Source organism: Saimiri boliviensis, chromosome 4, assembly GCF_048565385.1.
Source record: "Saimiri boliviensis isolate mSaiBol1 chromosome 4, mSaiBol1.pri, whole genome shotgun sequence".
In the NCBI taxonomy this organism is placed as follows: domain Eukaryota; kingdom Metazoa; phylum Chordata; class Mammalia; order Primates; family Cebidae; genus Saimiri; species Saimiri boliviensis.
In genome coordinates this window covers 100,244,927-100,258,998 of record NC_133452.1, presented here as the reverse complement: position 1 = coordinate 100,258,998, position 14,072 = coordinate 100,244,927, and the positions used below count along the sequence as shown (strand labels likewise).

Here is a 14,072-nt window from a genome sequence, read left to right as displayed (position 1 = left end):
GGAGTGCAATGGCTCCATCTTGGCTCACTGCAACCTCCACCTTCTGGGTTCAAGCGATTCTCCTGCCTCAGCCTCCTAAGTAGCTGGGATTACAGACATGTGCCACCACGCCTAGCTAGTTTTGTATTTTTAGAAGAGATGGGAGTTTTTTCAGGTTGGCCGGGTTGGTCTTGAACTCCTGACCTCAGGTGATTTGCCCACTTCAGCCTCCCAAAGTGCTGGGATTACAGGCATGAGCAACCACGCCTGGCTCATTTATTCTTTTATTAGACAAATATTTGAGCACCTACTAAGTGCCTGACACTGTGTAGGCACTGAGTATACACAAAGGAAAACCCAGGCAGGGTCTCTACACTCATAAAGTTTACTTTGGGGTGGGCAGTACTTTCCCAATTCGGGGATTTTCCTAACCATCAGCTCTCTCCTGTCTTTTATAAACCACAGGTGGTTATCCTGAGCTCGAATAATCCTCAGAGTCCAGGGCTCCCCTGTCTGTCCTAACCTTCCTTTTGTTTTCAACTTCACAGCAGGGAATAGGCTGGGCTGCATACTTCCTTGGCCAACAGGTGCTGTCTTCTTTTGCAATATACCCAGACATGCTGTGATTCAGGTTCCATGCAACACATATCAATTATCTAAATTTCAAATTTGGCTAACCTGCCTTTCCAGCCTCACCTTCCATTTCATCCCTTCGGTTGTTACCACCCCAGTCCTAACCCCCACCTGCAGGTGTCCACGTCTGTGCCTTTTTGCTCAACATATTTTCTCATTCAGAATGCCTGACATCTCCTTCTCCACCTATAGAAATCTTAACTATTTCCTAAGACCCAGCTCAAAAGCTGCCTCCTCCCTGGATGGGCTTAATGACTGACTTTGCTCAGTAAGTCCTGCCAAAGCCCCTGTGCTTGACTTGTGCTGTACTATTGCACTCTCATCTTTCCTTCTCAATTGATTACTTGTTTAGAGCAAAGGTCTTCAGAGCTTCCACTCTGCCCAGCTGCGGTACTTTACCATAGGGGTTGGTAGACTAAGATCTAAAATAAGAATGGCTGAAACAGTTGAAAAAAGATCAAAAGGGACTGGCTCAGTGGCTCACACCTGTTATTCCAGAACCTTGGGAGGCCGTGGTGGGAGGACCGCTTGAGCCTGGATGTCCAGGCTGCAGAGAGCCGAGATCATGTCACTGTACTCCAGCCTGAGCAGCAGAGCAAGACTGCTCTTTCATTAACCCTCACCTTCCCTTCAAAACCTAACAAAGACCGTGTCTCAAAAATAAATCAATAGAAGAACATTTTATGACGTGAAAATTATATGAATAAACAAATCTTTATAGGAACACAGACAGCCCATATTTTCCATGACTGCTTTTGAGCTCCAACGGTAGAGTTGACTAGCTGAGAAAGAGATCTTATGGTCCACAAAGCCTAAATATTTACTATATGGCCCAGATAAAAACTTTGCTGAGCTTGCTATACAATAAGGGCTTGATGATTAAATAACTGGGTCATACACTAAGATTCTGAACATATTTAGAATTTAGGCAGGCTTTATTTAGAATTTAGGCAGAATTTACACATTTAGGCAGGCCCTCTAAGTTTAGTGTCTTTGTGTAATGTAAGTTGCCATAAACATCAAATGAGATAATACACTTAGAAAAGTAAAAAACAAACAAAAAAACTTAAAAAAAGGACAATTTTATCATGTATTGAAGGTGGTAGAATTAAAAAAATTAAACGTTTTTATTCTCACTTCCCCTTCAGCTTTTATTCTCATTTCCTTTACAGCTTTCATTTAAACTTGAAGTTTCAAGAGAAAATTCACTTTTGAAGTTTTTACTTTTTAAGCGATAATAGGGTCACAGGTTCTTTCGTTCCAGTCTTCTTGTGTTGCTCCCACTCCCTTTTCTTTCTCACATGTAATTTTTTTTCCCATTTCTTTAAATAGTATCTGATCTGGCACTCACAATAGCTCAGGGAAGGAGGAACTGGGACAAGCCTGATTAATCCATTTTGCAGGCCAGGAAACTGAGGCAGATCCCAATTGCCTCCGAAGCTCTGACTCAGCATGCAGGGAGCCCTGCCGCTCTCTGCGCCCTTTCTAAGCAAACAGAACAAAACTAACCCTGCTAGGTTTCCAAGCTTGGATCTCAAACACTCCTTCATTGTTCACCCACGGCGTTCCTCCCCCACCCTGCGCCCCAACCCTCTCAATGCCGCCCCCACCTCGGAAGCAGGTGGTAGGCTCCGCACCCAACGCGCATGCGCGCGGCACCGTGGGGCGGGGGCAGGGCGGGACTGGGGGCGGAGTGTGCGCGGGCTCGGTTTTGGGCCGCGGCGGGAGTCGGAGTCGCCGCCACTCGAGTGCGCAGGCGCTTGGTGGTTGCCGGTCCCACCATGGAGCGGAAAGGTGAGCGGTGGAGCGACGTCGGCCACGAGGGGCAACGGCCGCTGGGGCGAGGCCCGGGTCAGCGCCGAGAGCTTAGCCTAACAGCCGCGGTTCGGTCCCCGGGCGTTGCGGCGCCCCTCCATTGAGGTGGCGCCGCCCCACACCCCCCGCCTCTGGGCTGCGGGTCCGCGCCACTCTGCCCCGGCGTCCTCCGGCGCCGGTCGTCGCCGCGCCTTGTTCCCCGCCAGGCCGGCTCGCGCCTTGGGGCCACTCCAGCGCCCAGCCCTTGGCGGGCGAGGCAGACGCTCGCCCGCCCGCCCCCTGACCCGGCCCGAGACCCCTCTGGCGCATCCCGCCCGGACGCTACTCTGCGCCCCGTGGGCCGCTAGCCCCCCGGCCGGCAGCCTAGCCGGAGCCTCCGCGCTGGCCCCGCATCCACCCCCGAGGCAGGCCCGACCGCCCGGCCTGGCGCCCCTGCTGGGTCTCCACCCTCACCTTGGTCGCCTCCTTTACTCCACATTCGCCCTTCATCCATCCCTCTCTCCTGCAGTGCTTGCGCTCCAGGCCCGAAAGAAAAGGACCAAGGCCAAGAAGGACAAAGCCCAAAGGAAGTGAGTCTTGTACCCCAACATCCCATTCTTTGGATTTCCTCCGACACCTTCTCTGCTCTGGTTTCACGTCTTGAACGTGCACCGGGTTTGGGCACCCCGTGGCCCGCAGCCACATGGCCTCGGGGCAGCTCGGAGGGTCGCTCTCCAGCAACCATGTGGAAGAGAGCTGCTGTTGCTGAACGCCAGGCCTGGGTCTTAGCAGCCCCAGGCCTGCTGGAAAGGGCTGTCGGAGGAGGACCAGAGCCTGCCCAGTACCTTTCCTCCCCAACTCCACAGAGGGAGGCACAAACTCTGCTAGCTTGGACTCCCCCCCCACCCGCACCCCCCCCACCCCACACACTGGAGCTGGTAGATCATTATCCGTCTGTTTCTGAACTCTGGTCTCTCTTTCTTACCTGCTCCTCAACGTCTTAACTTGCCTCCGACATCTGCATGGTAGGCCTTCAGGAAATTCTTGAATGAATTTTTCCGTGTTTACTTTGGGTTATACCACCACACACTCCCTTTCATAGAGGAGGGCATGGGACTTTTCCCTGGGTTAGTCAACTTCCTGAGCCTGCAAGGCGCATCTCATTTTTTTGCAGTGTGCCGGCAGACCGCTGTGTATACAATCAGTATGTGTTAACTGCTTCTTTTCTGTCTTAACCTCAACCAAATGCAGATAATCTTCCGGAGTGGGCATCACAATAGTAACGGGAGAGTTCTTTAACAAACGTTGATGATTCTAACCACATGTCCGGTTTTATCAGGATGCATAACAGAGGTTTAGTGTTACAGTGGCAAGTTCAAAAGTTGGTCACAGCCTAGTAGAAACTCAGATAGCAGGCTTCAGCAAGTGAGGCTGAGCCTTAAGAACTTTAATCTTGCACTGACGTTTAATTGCAAAGGGTCTTGGAAATCAGCTGTTAGACAATTTGTATTCAGAGAGAGATTCTATGCCTAGTTCTTAATTTTAGATGTATTATTATACTTTTCCATTTAATATTTGATGTTTTGTGGCGTTGTATGCGGTCTAATTCTCTGAGCTGATACAACACATTTCAAAGACCTCCCTAGGTCACCCCACTGAATGACAAAACCAGATTAGGGAGGTGTAGGGGCGTGTGTTGTTTTTGGAGGCTACCTACTGTTTGGGGAGAGCACTTAATGACTTCTTTCAATAGGACTAAAGTAGGTGACCTCACCTCTTGCTCCATTTTCTATTCTGTCTTAAGAAATTTATTTTCTAAGTGCTTGGTGACGAAGGCTTGTAAATGTGAGTTTGTGTGTGTCTGTTTGCCTTTGGATTATCCATATATGGGAACCAGTTTTTTTTTTTTTTTTTTACACGGAGTTTCGCTGTAGTTAACCAGGCTGGAGTGCAATGGCGCTATCTCGGCTCACTGCAACCTCCGCCTCCTGGGTTCAGACAGTTCTCCTGCCTCAGCCTCCTGAGTAACTGGGATTACAGGCACGCGCCACCATGCCCAGCTAATGTTTTGTAATTTTAGTAGAGACGGGGTTTCACCATGTTGACCAGGATGGCCTCGATCTCTTGACCTCGCTATCCACCCGCCTCGGCCTCCCAAAGTGCTGGGATTACAGGCGTGAGCCGCCGCGCCCGCCTGGAAACCGTTTTTAATCGTAGATTGTTTAATAGAAAGAGCAAGGTGCTAACTTGGTCCTAGTAGGCAATAGGAATTGAAATGTTTCTTTTCTTTATTTTCTGTATCTAGTTATTTGTGGAATTGATAAGAATGTGTTAAAACGTTCTTTTCTATTGATACAAGGAAATTGCAGTTTATACTACTCTGTGTTTTACAGATCCTGGTCTCTCAGACCATTTGTCCAGATCTCTCTTACCACTTGAAATTAATTTGAGCTTAGCCCAAATCAAGCTGTAATTTGAGAGGTAAATGTGTACAGATGATCATATACTTTACATAACAGTTACCTATTACTTTGGAATGTCTGTTTAGGCCATATACTTCATTTCTAAAGCCAGATAGATGTGTATCTGTTACTGCATTCACTGCTCTAGGTTTAGAGTTATTTGTAGTGTTAATTGTTTGCAAGTATGGATTATAGATAACCTGGCAGTCATTTTAATATTTCGTCTTGAACAACTTTGACTCCTGAAAATGTGTGAATGAACCGCCCCATTTACTTGTAATTTCAGAGGTGCTTTATTTTTGGTTTTGTTTTCAATTAATACATTTTTGGTTTTTTGGTTTTTGAATTTACCTGCCTTTTTGTCTTTTTCTTTTTCTTTTCTTTTTTTTTTTTTTTTTTTTTTTGAGGCGAGGTCTCCCAGGCTGCAATGCATTGGTGTGATCTTGGCTCACTGCACCCTCCACCTCCAAGGTTCAAGCAATTCTCCTGCCTCAGCTCCCCAAGTAGCTGGGACTACAGGTGTGTGCCACTACACCTGGTCAATTTTTGTATTTTTTGTAGAGACAGGGTTTCGCCATGTTGTTCAGACTGGTTTTGAACTCCTGACCTCAGGTCCTGCCTCAGCCTCCCAAAGTGTTAGGGTTGCAGGCGTGAGCCACTGCACCGGCCTTTTTTTCCCTTTTTTCTTTCTTTTCTTTTCTTTTCTTTCTTTCTTTCTTTCTTTCTTTTTTTGTTTCCTCGGCCTCCTTTTAAGTAGCTGAAACTTGTAATTAAGTTGGTTAGAGTACTGTCAGAAGTTCAAGCCCCAAGACTCTGTTCCATGATTTCTAACTGCACTCCTAATGACTTCCAGTTACTTTGCAAAGGCAACCTGCTAGTTACAGGAGATGAGTCAGAAGGTTTGAGGAAGATTCATGCCATAGAGTTTGGTCTTTGGAGGTAGATGGCGTTTTGAATTCTGATTTTGCTACTTTTTAGCAATCTGACTTTAGACAAGTTTGGGAAACAGTCTTATGTATATATTGTGACTGGCAGTTCTGTCATGATGAAAACTGATTAGGACCTAAAGGTATAAAAGCAAACCGGGTCTGGTGGCTCACGCCTGTATTCCCATCACTTTGAAAGGCTGAGGCGGGTGGATCACCTGAGGTCAGGAGTTTGAAACCAGCTTGGCCAACATGGTGAAGCCCTGTCTTTGCTAAAAATACACAATTAGCCGGGCATGGTGGTACACACCCATTATCCCAGCTACTCGGGAGGCTGAGACAGGAGAATCGCTTGAACCCAAGAGGCGGAGGTTGCTGTGAGCCGAGATTGAACCACTGCACTCCAGCCTGGCGACGGAGTGAGACTCTGTCTCAAAAAAACAAAACAAAACCAGAGAAACCAAAGCTTTTAAATGAAAAATCTTAGAAAGTTTTGGAAGTATTACAGTAAGTAGCATCCTTAGTAATTTAGTCGTGTTGTGGCACGGGCAGAAGGGATTTTCAGTCCCTGGTACCGTAGATCTTAAACCCAGGGTCTTGAAGCTGGTGACAGAAGAACCTAATCTTGGAATTCAGAGCTCCTTTCCAGCTTAGTGTTTGTTAGAGTGGATTTCCCTTGGGTTCTTTTCACTGTGCTGGAGTATTTGACTTTTTGGATTTTTAATTTTCTTATTTAGACAATTTCTTCTTCTGTTTACTTTTTCAGACACTATGCTTTTATTTACTAACATTAGCTAGTTGGTGATGATCTCCATTTTACTTTAACAGAATTGAGGTTTGTCAGATTATTCCTCTAGAAAATTGCAAGGCTAGGATTTGAAGCCAGGTCTGACATACCCAAATCCCTGGTTACCAATCATGTGTTTCTGAGTGACAGTTCCTTTTGGTGTGTCTTACAACAGGTAAGGTAGAAGCTGAGTGAAAAGAGCCTTCTGAATGAGAGACCTCCAGATGCCTGGGGGCTTGGGTGCCCTTTCATGACCTACTGTCCTGTGTTTATGAAACAGCACAATCATCTATCTCCCTTTGAGCATTTGGTTTTCAATGTTTATACCAGTAGTTGTGAACCTTTGTCTGTTTGTCATAAGCTTTTATAATTTAACAGTCTATGTCTGTTTTATTTTATTTTTTTGAGGCAGTTTCACTCTGTCACCTAGGCTGGAGTGCAGTGGTGCAATCTCAGCTCACTGCAACCTCCACCTCCCGGGTTCAGTCCATTCTCCTGATTCATCCTCCCAAGTAGCAGAGATTACACACACCTGCCACCATGCCGGTCTAATTTTTTTCTTTTTTGGCCAGGCTGGTCTCTCGACCTCAGGTGATTCACCTGCCTTGACCTCTCAAAGTGCTGGAATTATAGGTGTGAGCCACTGTGCCGGGCCTATATGTCTGTTTTTGAACTTGTTTCTGTGGAACATAATTCCAGACTGGATTTCATACCTACCGATTTTATTATTTACCTTAGGAAGTTAGTTTGGACAGTAATTTTCACTTCATTTGCAGTTAAATAACTACAGACTTGATCTGCATTTGATAGTAAAATTATTTAATTCACCTTTCTAACACTGATCTATGGAGTCAGTTGGGAGATACATTAAAATTTTACTTGAATTTGGCCACAAATTAAAAAAAAATTTACAAGGGAAAATACTTAAATATCTAACATTTTTATTCGGTAGGAAGTAGAGCCAGTAAATTGGAAACAATTTTTTGAAATGAAATGGTATTTGATGCTTTTTTTTTTTTTTTTTGAGCAGAGTCTCACTCTGTCACCCAGGCTGGAGTGCAGCGGTGTGATCTCGGCTCACTACAACCTCCGCCTCCTGGGTTCAAGCAATTCTCCTATCTCAGCCTCCTGAGTAGCTAGGACTACAGGTGCTGCCCGCTGCCACACCTAGCTAATTTTTATGTTTTTAGTAGACAGGGTTTCACCATGTTGGCCAGGCTGGTCTTGAACTCCTGACCTTGTGATCTGCCTGCCTTGGCCTCCCAAAGTGCTAGGATTACAGGCATGAGCCACTGCACCCAGCCAAAAAATGAAATGGTATTTGATGCTTTTTACACTTAGCAGTGCACCTTGGAGATTGGTTCTGTATTTAGTATAGTGCAGCCTTACTATTTTTTTTTAGGTCTTAGAAATAGTTCCATATCAGGACAGAATGACAATCTCATCTAGCATTCCATTAAATTGATATACCATAATATATTTTATTTTATTTTATTTATTTATTTTGAGGTAGAGTCTTCACCCACTCTAGAGTGCAGTGGCCTGATCTCAGCTCACTACAACCTCCACCTCCCAGGTTCAAGCAATTCTCCTGCCCCAGTCTCCTGAGTAGTTGGGATTATAGGTGCACACCACCCTGCCCGGCCAACCATACTTTAATTTTCATTAATAAACATGTATATACTTTTAAAGGCAAGAATGGAATCAATCTATGTACTTTTCCCCAGCTAATATCATGAGCATTTTTCATGTATTAAATATTCCACTATGGGCTGTTTCAAGTTTTTCACAACTAATTCACAGCTATGGTGAATAATCTTTTGGACAAATCATTGCTCACATCAGTGATTATTTCCTTAGAATAAGTATTTAGAATGGTATATACATTTTAAATATTTTTAGTTCATATTGTCAGAATTTTCTCCAGCAAGATTTAACAGGTTTGGCCAGGCATGGTGGCTGAAGCCTGTAATCCCAGCACTTTGGGAGGCAGAGGCAGGAGGATCACTTGAGGTCAGGAGTAGAAGACCAGCCTGGCCAGCATGGTGAAACCCCACCTCTACTGAAATTAGCTGGAGTTGGTGGCAGGTGCCTGTAATCCCAGCTACACAGGAGACTGAGGCAGGAGAATCACTTCAACCCGGGAGGTGGAGATTGTAGTGAGCCAAGATTGCACCACTGCATTCCAGTCTGGGCAATAAAGCAAGATTCCGTTTCCAAAAAAAAAAAAAAAAAAAAGGTTTAACTCTTGTTCATTAAATAGTTTTTGAAATCCCACCCTGTCCCAAGCACTGTTTTCCATCCTTGGGATTCAACAGTGAAAGAAAAACATTCCTGTCCCCTTGGCTACTATATTATTATAGTGGGAGGGGAGACAATAAATAATAGACATAAGTAAATTATATAGTATGTATGTTAGGTGATTAGGTGGAGAAAAAAGAGAAAGATAAGTGGAGGTTGAGAAGTGGAGATAAGGCTGCAGTTTTCTTTTTTTTTTTTTTTTTTGAGACGGAGTTTTCGCTCTTGTTACCCAGGCTGGAGTGCAATGGCGCGATCTTGGCTCACCGCAACCTCCGCCTCCTGGGTTCAGGCAATTCTCCTGCCTCAGCCTCCTGAGTAGCTGGGATTACAGGCACACGCCACCATGCCCAGCTAATTTTTTGTATTTTTAGTAGAGACGGGGTTTCACCGTGTTGACCAGGATGGTCTGGATCCCTTGACCTCGTGATCCACCCACCTCGGCCTCCCAAAGTGCTGGGATTACAGGCTTGAGCCACCGCGCCCGGCAAGGCTGCAGTTTTCAATAGGATGTTGGAGGCCACATTGAAAAGGTGACGTTTGAACAAAGACTTAGAAGAGGACTGCCCCAGGGAAAGCAGTGGAAGTGGGAATGTTCTTGTATCTCCTGTGTAGCCACCAGAACTAGGTAATATTACTTGAAAAATCTTGCCAAATCTGATAATTTGTAAAGTACCTTGTAATTTTGATTTTTTTTTTTTTGCCCATTTTTAGTATTAGATTTTTTATCTTTATCTTAAGAGCTCTTTTTTTTTTTTTTTTTTTTTTTTTTTTTTTTTTTGAGGCAGAGTTTCACTCTTGTTACCCAGGCTGGAGTGCAATGGCGCGATCTCGGCTCACCGCAACCTCTGCCTCCTGGGTTCAGGCAATTCTCCTGCCTCAGCCTCCTGAGTAGCCGGGATTACAGACACACGCCACCATGCCCAGCTAATTTTTTTGTATTTTTAGTAGAAACGGGGTTTCACCATGTTGACCAGGATGGTCTCGATCTCTTGACCTCGTGATCCACCCGCTTCGGCCTCCCAAAGTGCTGGGATTACAGGCTTGAGCCACCGCGCCCGGTCCAAGAGCTCTTTATTAAGAATGTATCCTGGGCCCGGCATGGTGGCTCACGCTTGTAATCCTAGCACTTTGGGAGGCCGAGGTGGGTGGATCACGAGGTCAAGAGATCGAGACCATCCTGGCCAACATGGTGAAACCCTGTCTCTACTAAAATATAAAAATTAGCTGGGCATGGTGGCGTGAGTCTGTAGTCCCAACTACTCAGGAGCTGAGACAGGAGAATTGCTTAAACCTGGGAGGTGGAAGTTGCAGTGAGCCAAGATCGCGCCACTGCACTCCAGCCTGGCACCTGGCAACAGAGCAAGACTCTGTCTCCAAAAAAAAAAAAGAATGTATCCTGGTCGAGTGTGGTGGCTCATGCCCATAATCCCAGCACTTTGGGAGGCCGAAGCAGGCAGATCATGAGGGATCAGGACTTCAAGACCATCCTGGCTAACACGGTGAAACCCTATATTAAAAATACAAAAAATTAGCCGGGCAAGGTGGCGAGCGCCCATAGTCCCAGCTACCCAGGAGGCTGATGCCAGAGAATCGCTTGAACTCGGGAAGCAGAGGTTGCAGTGAGCCAAGATTGCGCCACTGCATTCTAGCTTGGGCAACAGAGTGGGACTCCATCTCAAAAACAAAAGGAAAAGTGTCCTTTGTTATATGGCATATTTTTATTTCTCAGCTTGTTATTGATCCTTCAAATGTCACTTATAGTGTGCTTTTTACATAATTGATTTTTAAAACTGTGGCAAGTCCATCTTCTTCTTTGCTTTTTATTTTTATTTATTTATTCATTTTTGAGATGGAGTCTTGTCCTGTCACCCAGGCTGGAGTGCGGGGGAGCAATCTCGGCTCACTGCAACCTCCACCTACTGGGTCAAGGTCAACTGTTATATCTTATTTAAAAATTGCATTTTTAATTGTGTGTGATTCCCTTAAGTATAAATATATACTTGCAAAAGTGCATTTCTAGAACTCCTCTTGTCAGAAATATTTGGTTCTTTCCTTCCTCTGTAATTTCATGTGTTAGTAAGTTTTGTTTACATTAGTGTTTCTACTACAGTGAGGCCCAGGCTTGACAAATTACCATTTTCCTTTAGATTACTTGAAACCAGCAACTTGTTGAAGTGTTAAAGTGAATAAGACTGTGAGTGCTTGGGAATTCCCTTATGAAAAGTGAAGAAGGCCTGACACAGTGACTCATGCCTGTAATCCCAGCACTTCAGGAGGCCAAGGCCTTGAGCTCAGGAGCTTGAGACTAGTCTGGGCAACATGGCAAGATCCTGTCTCTTCTAAAAACACAGAAGTTAGCTGTTTGTGGTGGCACATGCCTGTAGTCCCAGCTACTCAGGAGACTGAGGTGAGAGGATCACTTGAGCCTAGGAGGTAGAGGCTGCGGTGAGCTTTGATTATGCCACTGCACTCCAGCCTAGGTGACAAAGGGGAGACCCTTGTCTCCAAAAAAAAAAAAAAAAGAGAGAGAAAGAGATGATCAACTAAAATCAATTTAGACTTTGTCGAATAACTGGCGTGTTTTTGTGAGGTTTTTCTCACTTTAGGTAAGCTCTTTTGCCTTGCTCTCCAAATCCTCTAATTGTTACTAGTTTGGGGATATTTTTTAATTGGTTGAAGTATTACCTTAGAGGCATACCTCGGGGATACTATGGGTTCACATTCAGTTCTAGACCACCTCAAAGCGATTCACACAAATTTTTTGTTTCCCAGTGCGTATAAAAGTTATGTTTGCATTGTATTTGTAGTCTGTTAATTGTGCAGTACCATTATGTCTTTTAAAAATATACAGACAGGCTGGGTACGGTGGCTCACGCCTGTAATCCCAACACTTTGGGAGGCTGAGGCGGGCGGATCACCTGAGGTCAGGAGTTCAAGACCAGCCTGGCCAACATGGTGAAACCCCGTCTCTAAAAAGAAAAAAAAAATGTACAGACCTTAATTTAAAAATATGTTATTGCTAAAAAATGCTAAAGATCATATTAGCCCTCAGTGAGTTGTGATCTTTTTGCTAGTATAAGGGTCTTGCCTCAATAATTTTTTTTTTTTTTTTTTTTTTGAGACGGAGTTTCGCTCTTGTTACCCAGGCTGGAGTGCAATGGCGCAATCTCGGCTCACTGCAACCTCCGCCTCCTGGGTTCAGGCAATTCTCCTGCCTCAGCCTCCTGAGTAGCTGGGATTACAGGCACGCGCCACCATGCCCAACTAATTTTTTGTATTTTTAGTAGAGACGGGGTTTCACCATGTTGACCAGGATGGTCTCGATCTCTTGACCTCATGATCCTCCCACCTCGGCCTCCCAAAGTGCTGGGATTACAGGCTTGAGCCACCGTGCCCAGCAATTTTTTTTTTTTTTTTTAAGAGAGATGTGGTCTGGCTCTGTTGCCCAGGCTGGAGTGCAGTGGTGCTGTCATAGCTCACTGTAGCCGCCAACTCCTGGGTGCATGCATTCCTCCTGCATCAGTTTCCCAAGTAGCTGGGATTACAGGCACATGCTACCATGCCCAGCTAATTTTAATTTTTGGGGGGATGGGATCTCATTACGTTGCCCTCAAGCTGGCCTTGAGCTCTTGGCCTCAAGCAATCCTCCTGCCTTAGCCTTTGAGTAGTTGGGATTAAGGGTGTGAATCACTGCACCCAGCTATGGTCTTACCTCAGTATTGATAGCTGCTGATTGATCAGGGTGTGGCTGCTCAAGGTTGGAGTGGCTGTGGCAATTTCTTAAACAATATAGTTGGCTACATCTATTGACCCTCCCTTTCACAAAGATTTTTCTGTAGTGTGCAATGATGTTTGATAGTATTTAACCCATAGAGGAACTTGTTTCAATATTGGAGTCAGTCCTCTCAAACTCTGCTACTTTATCAATTAAGTTTATTCTATTCTAAATCCTTTGTTGTCATTTCAACAATGTTCACAGCATCTTTACCAATAGTAGATTCCATCTCAAGAAACCACTTTCTGCTGGATGTGGTGGCATGCACCTGTGGTCCTAGCTACTTGGGAGGCTGAGGTGAGAGGATCACTTGAGCCCAGGAGTTCAAGACTAGCCTGGGCAACATAACGAGATCTCGAGATAGCTGTTAAGAACAAAAAAGGAAAGAAATAAACTACTTTCTTTTTAAAAAAAAAAAATTTTATTTATTTTGAGGCAGGGTCTCACTGTGTTGCCCATGCTGGTCTTGAACTCCTGGGCTCAAGCTGTCCTCCCACCTTGGCCTCCCAAAGCGCTGGAATTAGAGGTGTGAGCCACTATGCCCAGCCAAGTAACTACTTACTTTGCTCATCCATAAGAAGCAGCTCCTCATCTGTTCAAGTTTTATCATGAGATTGGAGCAATTCAGTCGCATCTTCAGGATCTATGTGTAATTCTAGTTCTTTTGCTGTTTCTACCACATCTGCAGTTACTTCTTCCACAGAAGTCTTGAACATTTCAGTCATGCATGAGAGTTGGAATCAATTTCTTCCAAACTCCTGTTAATGTTGATATTTTTACCTCTCTCCATGATTGTTCTTAATGGCATATAGAATGGGGAATCCTTTCCAAAAGGTTTTCAATTGATTTTTCCCAGACCCATCAGAGGAAATCACTATGGTAGCTATTGCCTTATCAAATGTGCTTCTTAAATAATAAGACTTGAAAGTTGAAATGACTCCTTGATCCATTGGCTATAGAATAGATGTTATGTCAGTAGGCATGGAAACAACATTAATCTCTTAGTACATCCCCATCAGAGCTCTTGGGTGACTAGGTATATTGTGAATGGGTGGTAATATTTTGAAAGAAATCTATTTCTGAGCAGAAGGTCTCAAGAGTGGCCTTAAAATATTCAGTAAACCATGCAGTAAACAGATGTTCTGTCATCTAGGCTTTGCTGTTCGATTTGTAGAGCACAGGCAGAGTAGATTTAGCATAAATTTTTTTTTTTTTTTTTTTTTTGAGACGGGATGGTTTCACCATGTTGGTCAGACTGATCTTGAGCTCCTGACTTCAGGTAATCTACCTGCATCAACCTCCCAAAGTGCTGGGATATCATGTGTGAGCCGTACCTGGCCAATTTAGCATAATTCTTAAGAGCCCTAAGATTTTTAGAATGGTAAATTAGTATTGGCCTCAACTTGAAATCACTG

General features: G+C 44.7%; 1 protein-coding gene across 1 annotated transcript in view; it reads left to right on the top strand.

Annotated features, from left to right (window-relative positions):
* The first annotated feature begins 2,327 nt into the window (after positions 1 to 2,327).
* Positions 2,328 to 14,072, top strand: part of SRPK1 (SRSF protein kinase 1) — a 90,138-nt gene continuing 78,393 nt past the window's right edge. The window contains 2 exon segments of the mRNA XM_039466925.2: positions 2,328 to 2,513; positions 2,515 to 2,996. Of these exon segments, the coding sequence (XP_039322859.2) occupies positions 2,394 to 2,513; positions 2,515 to 2,996 (602 nt within the window). The 5' untranslated portion in view covers positions 2,328 to 2,393.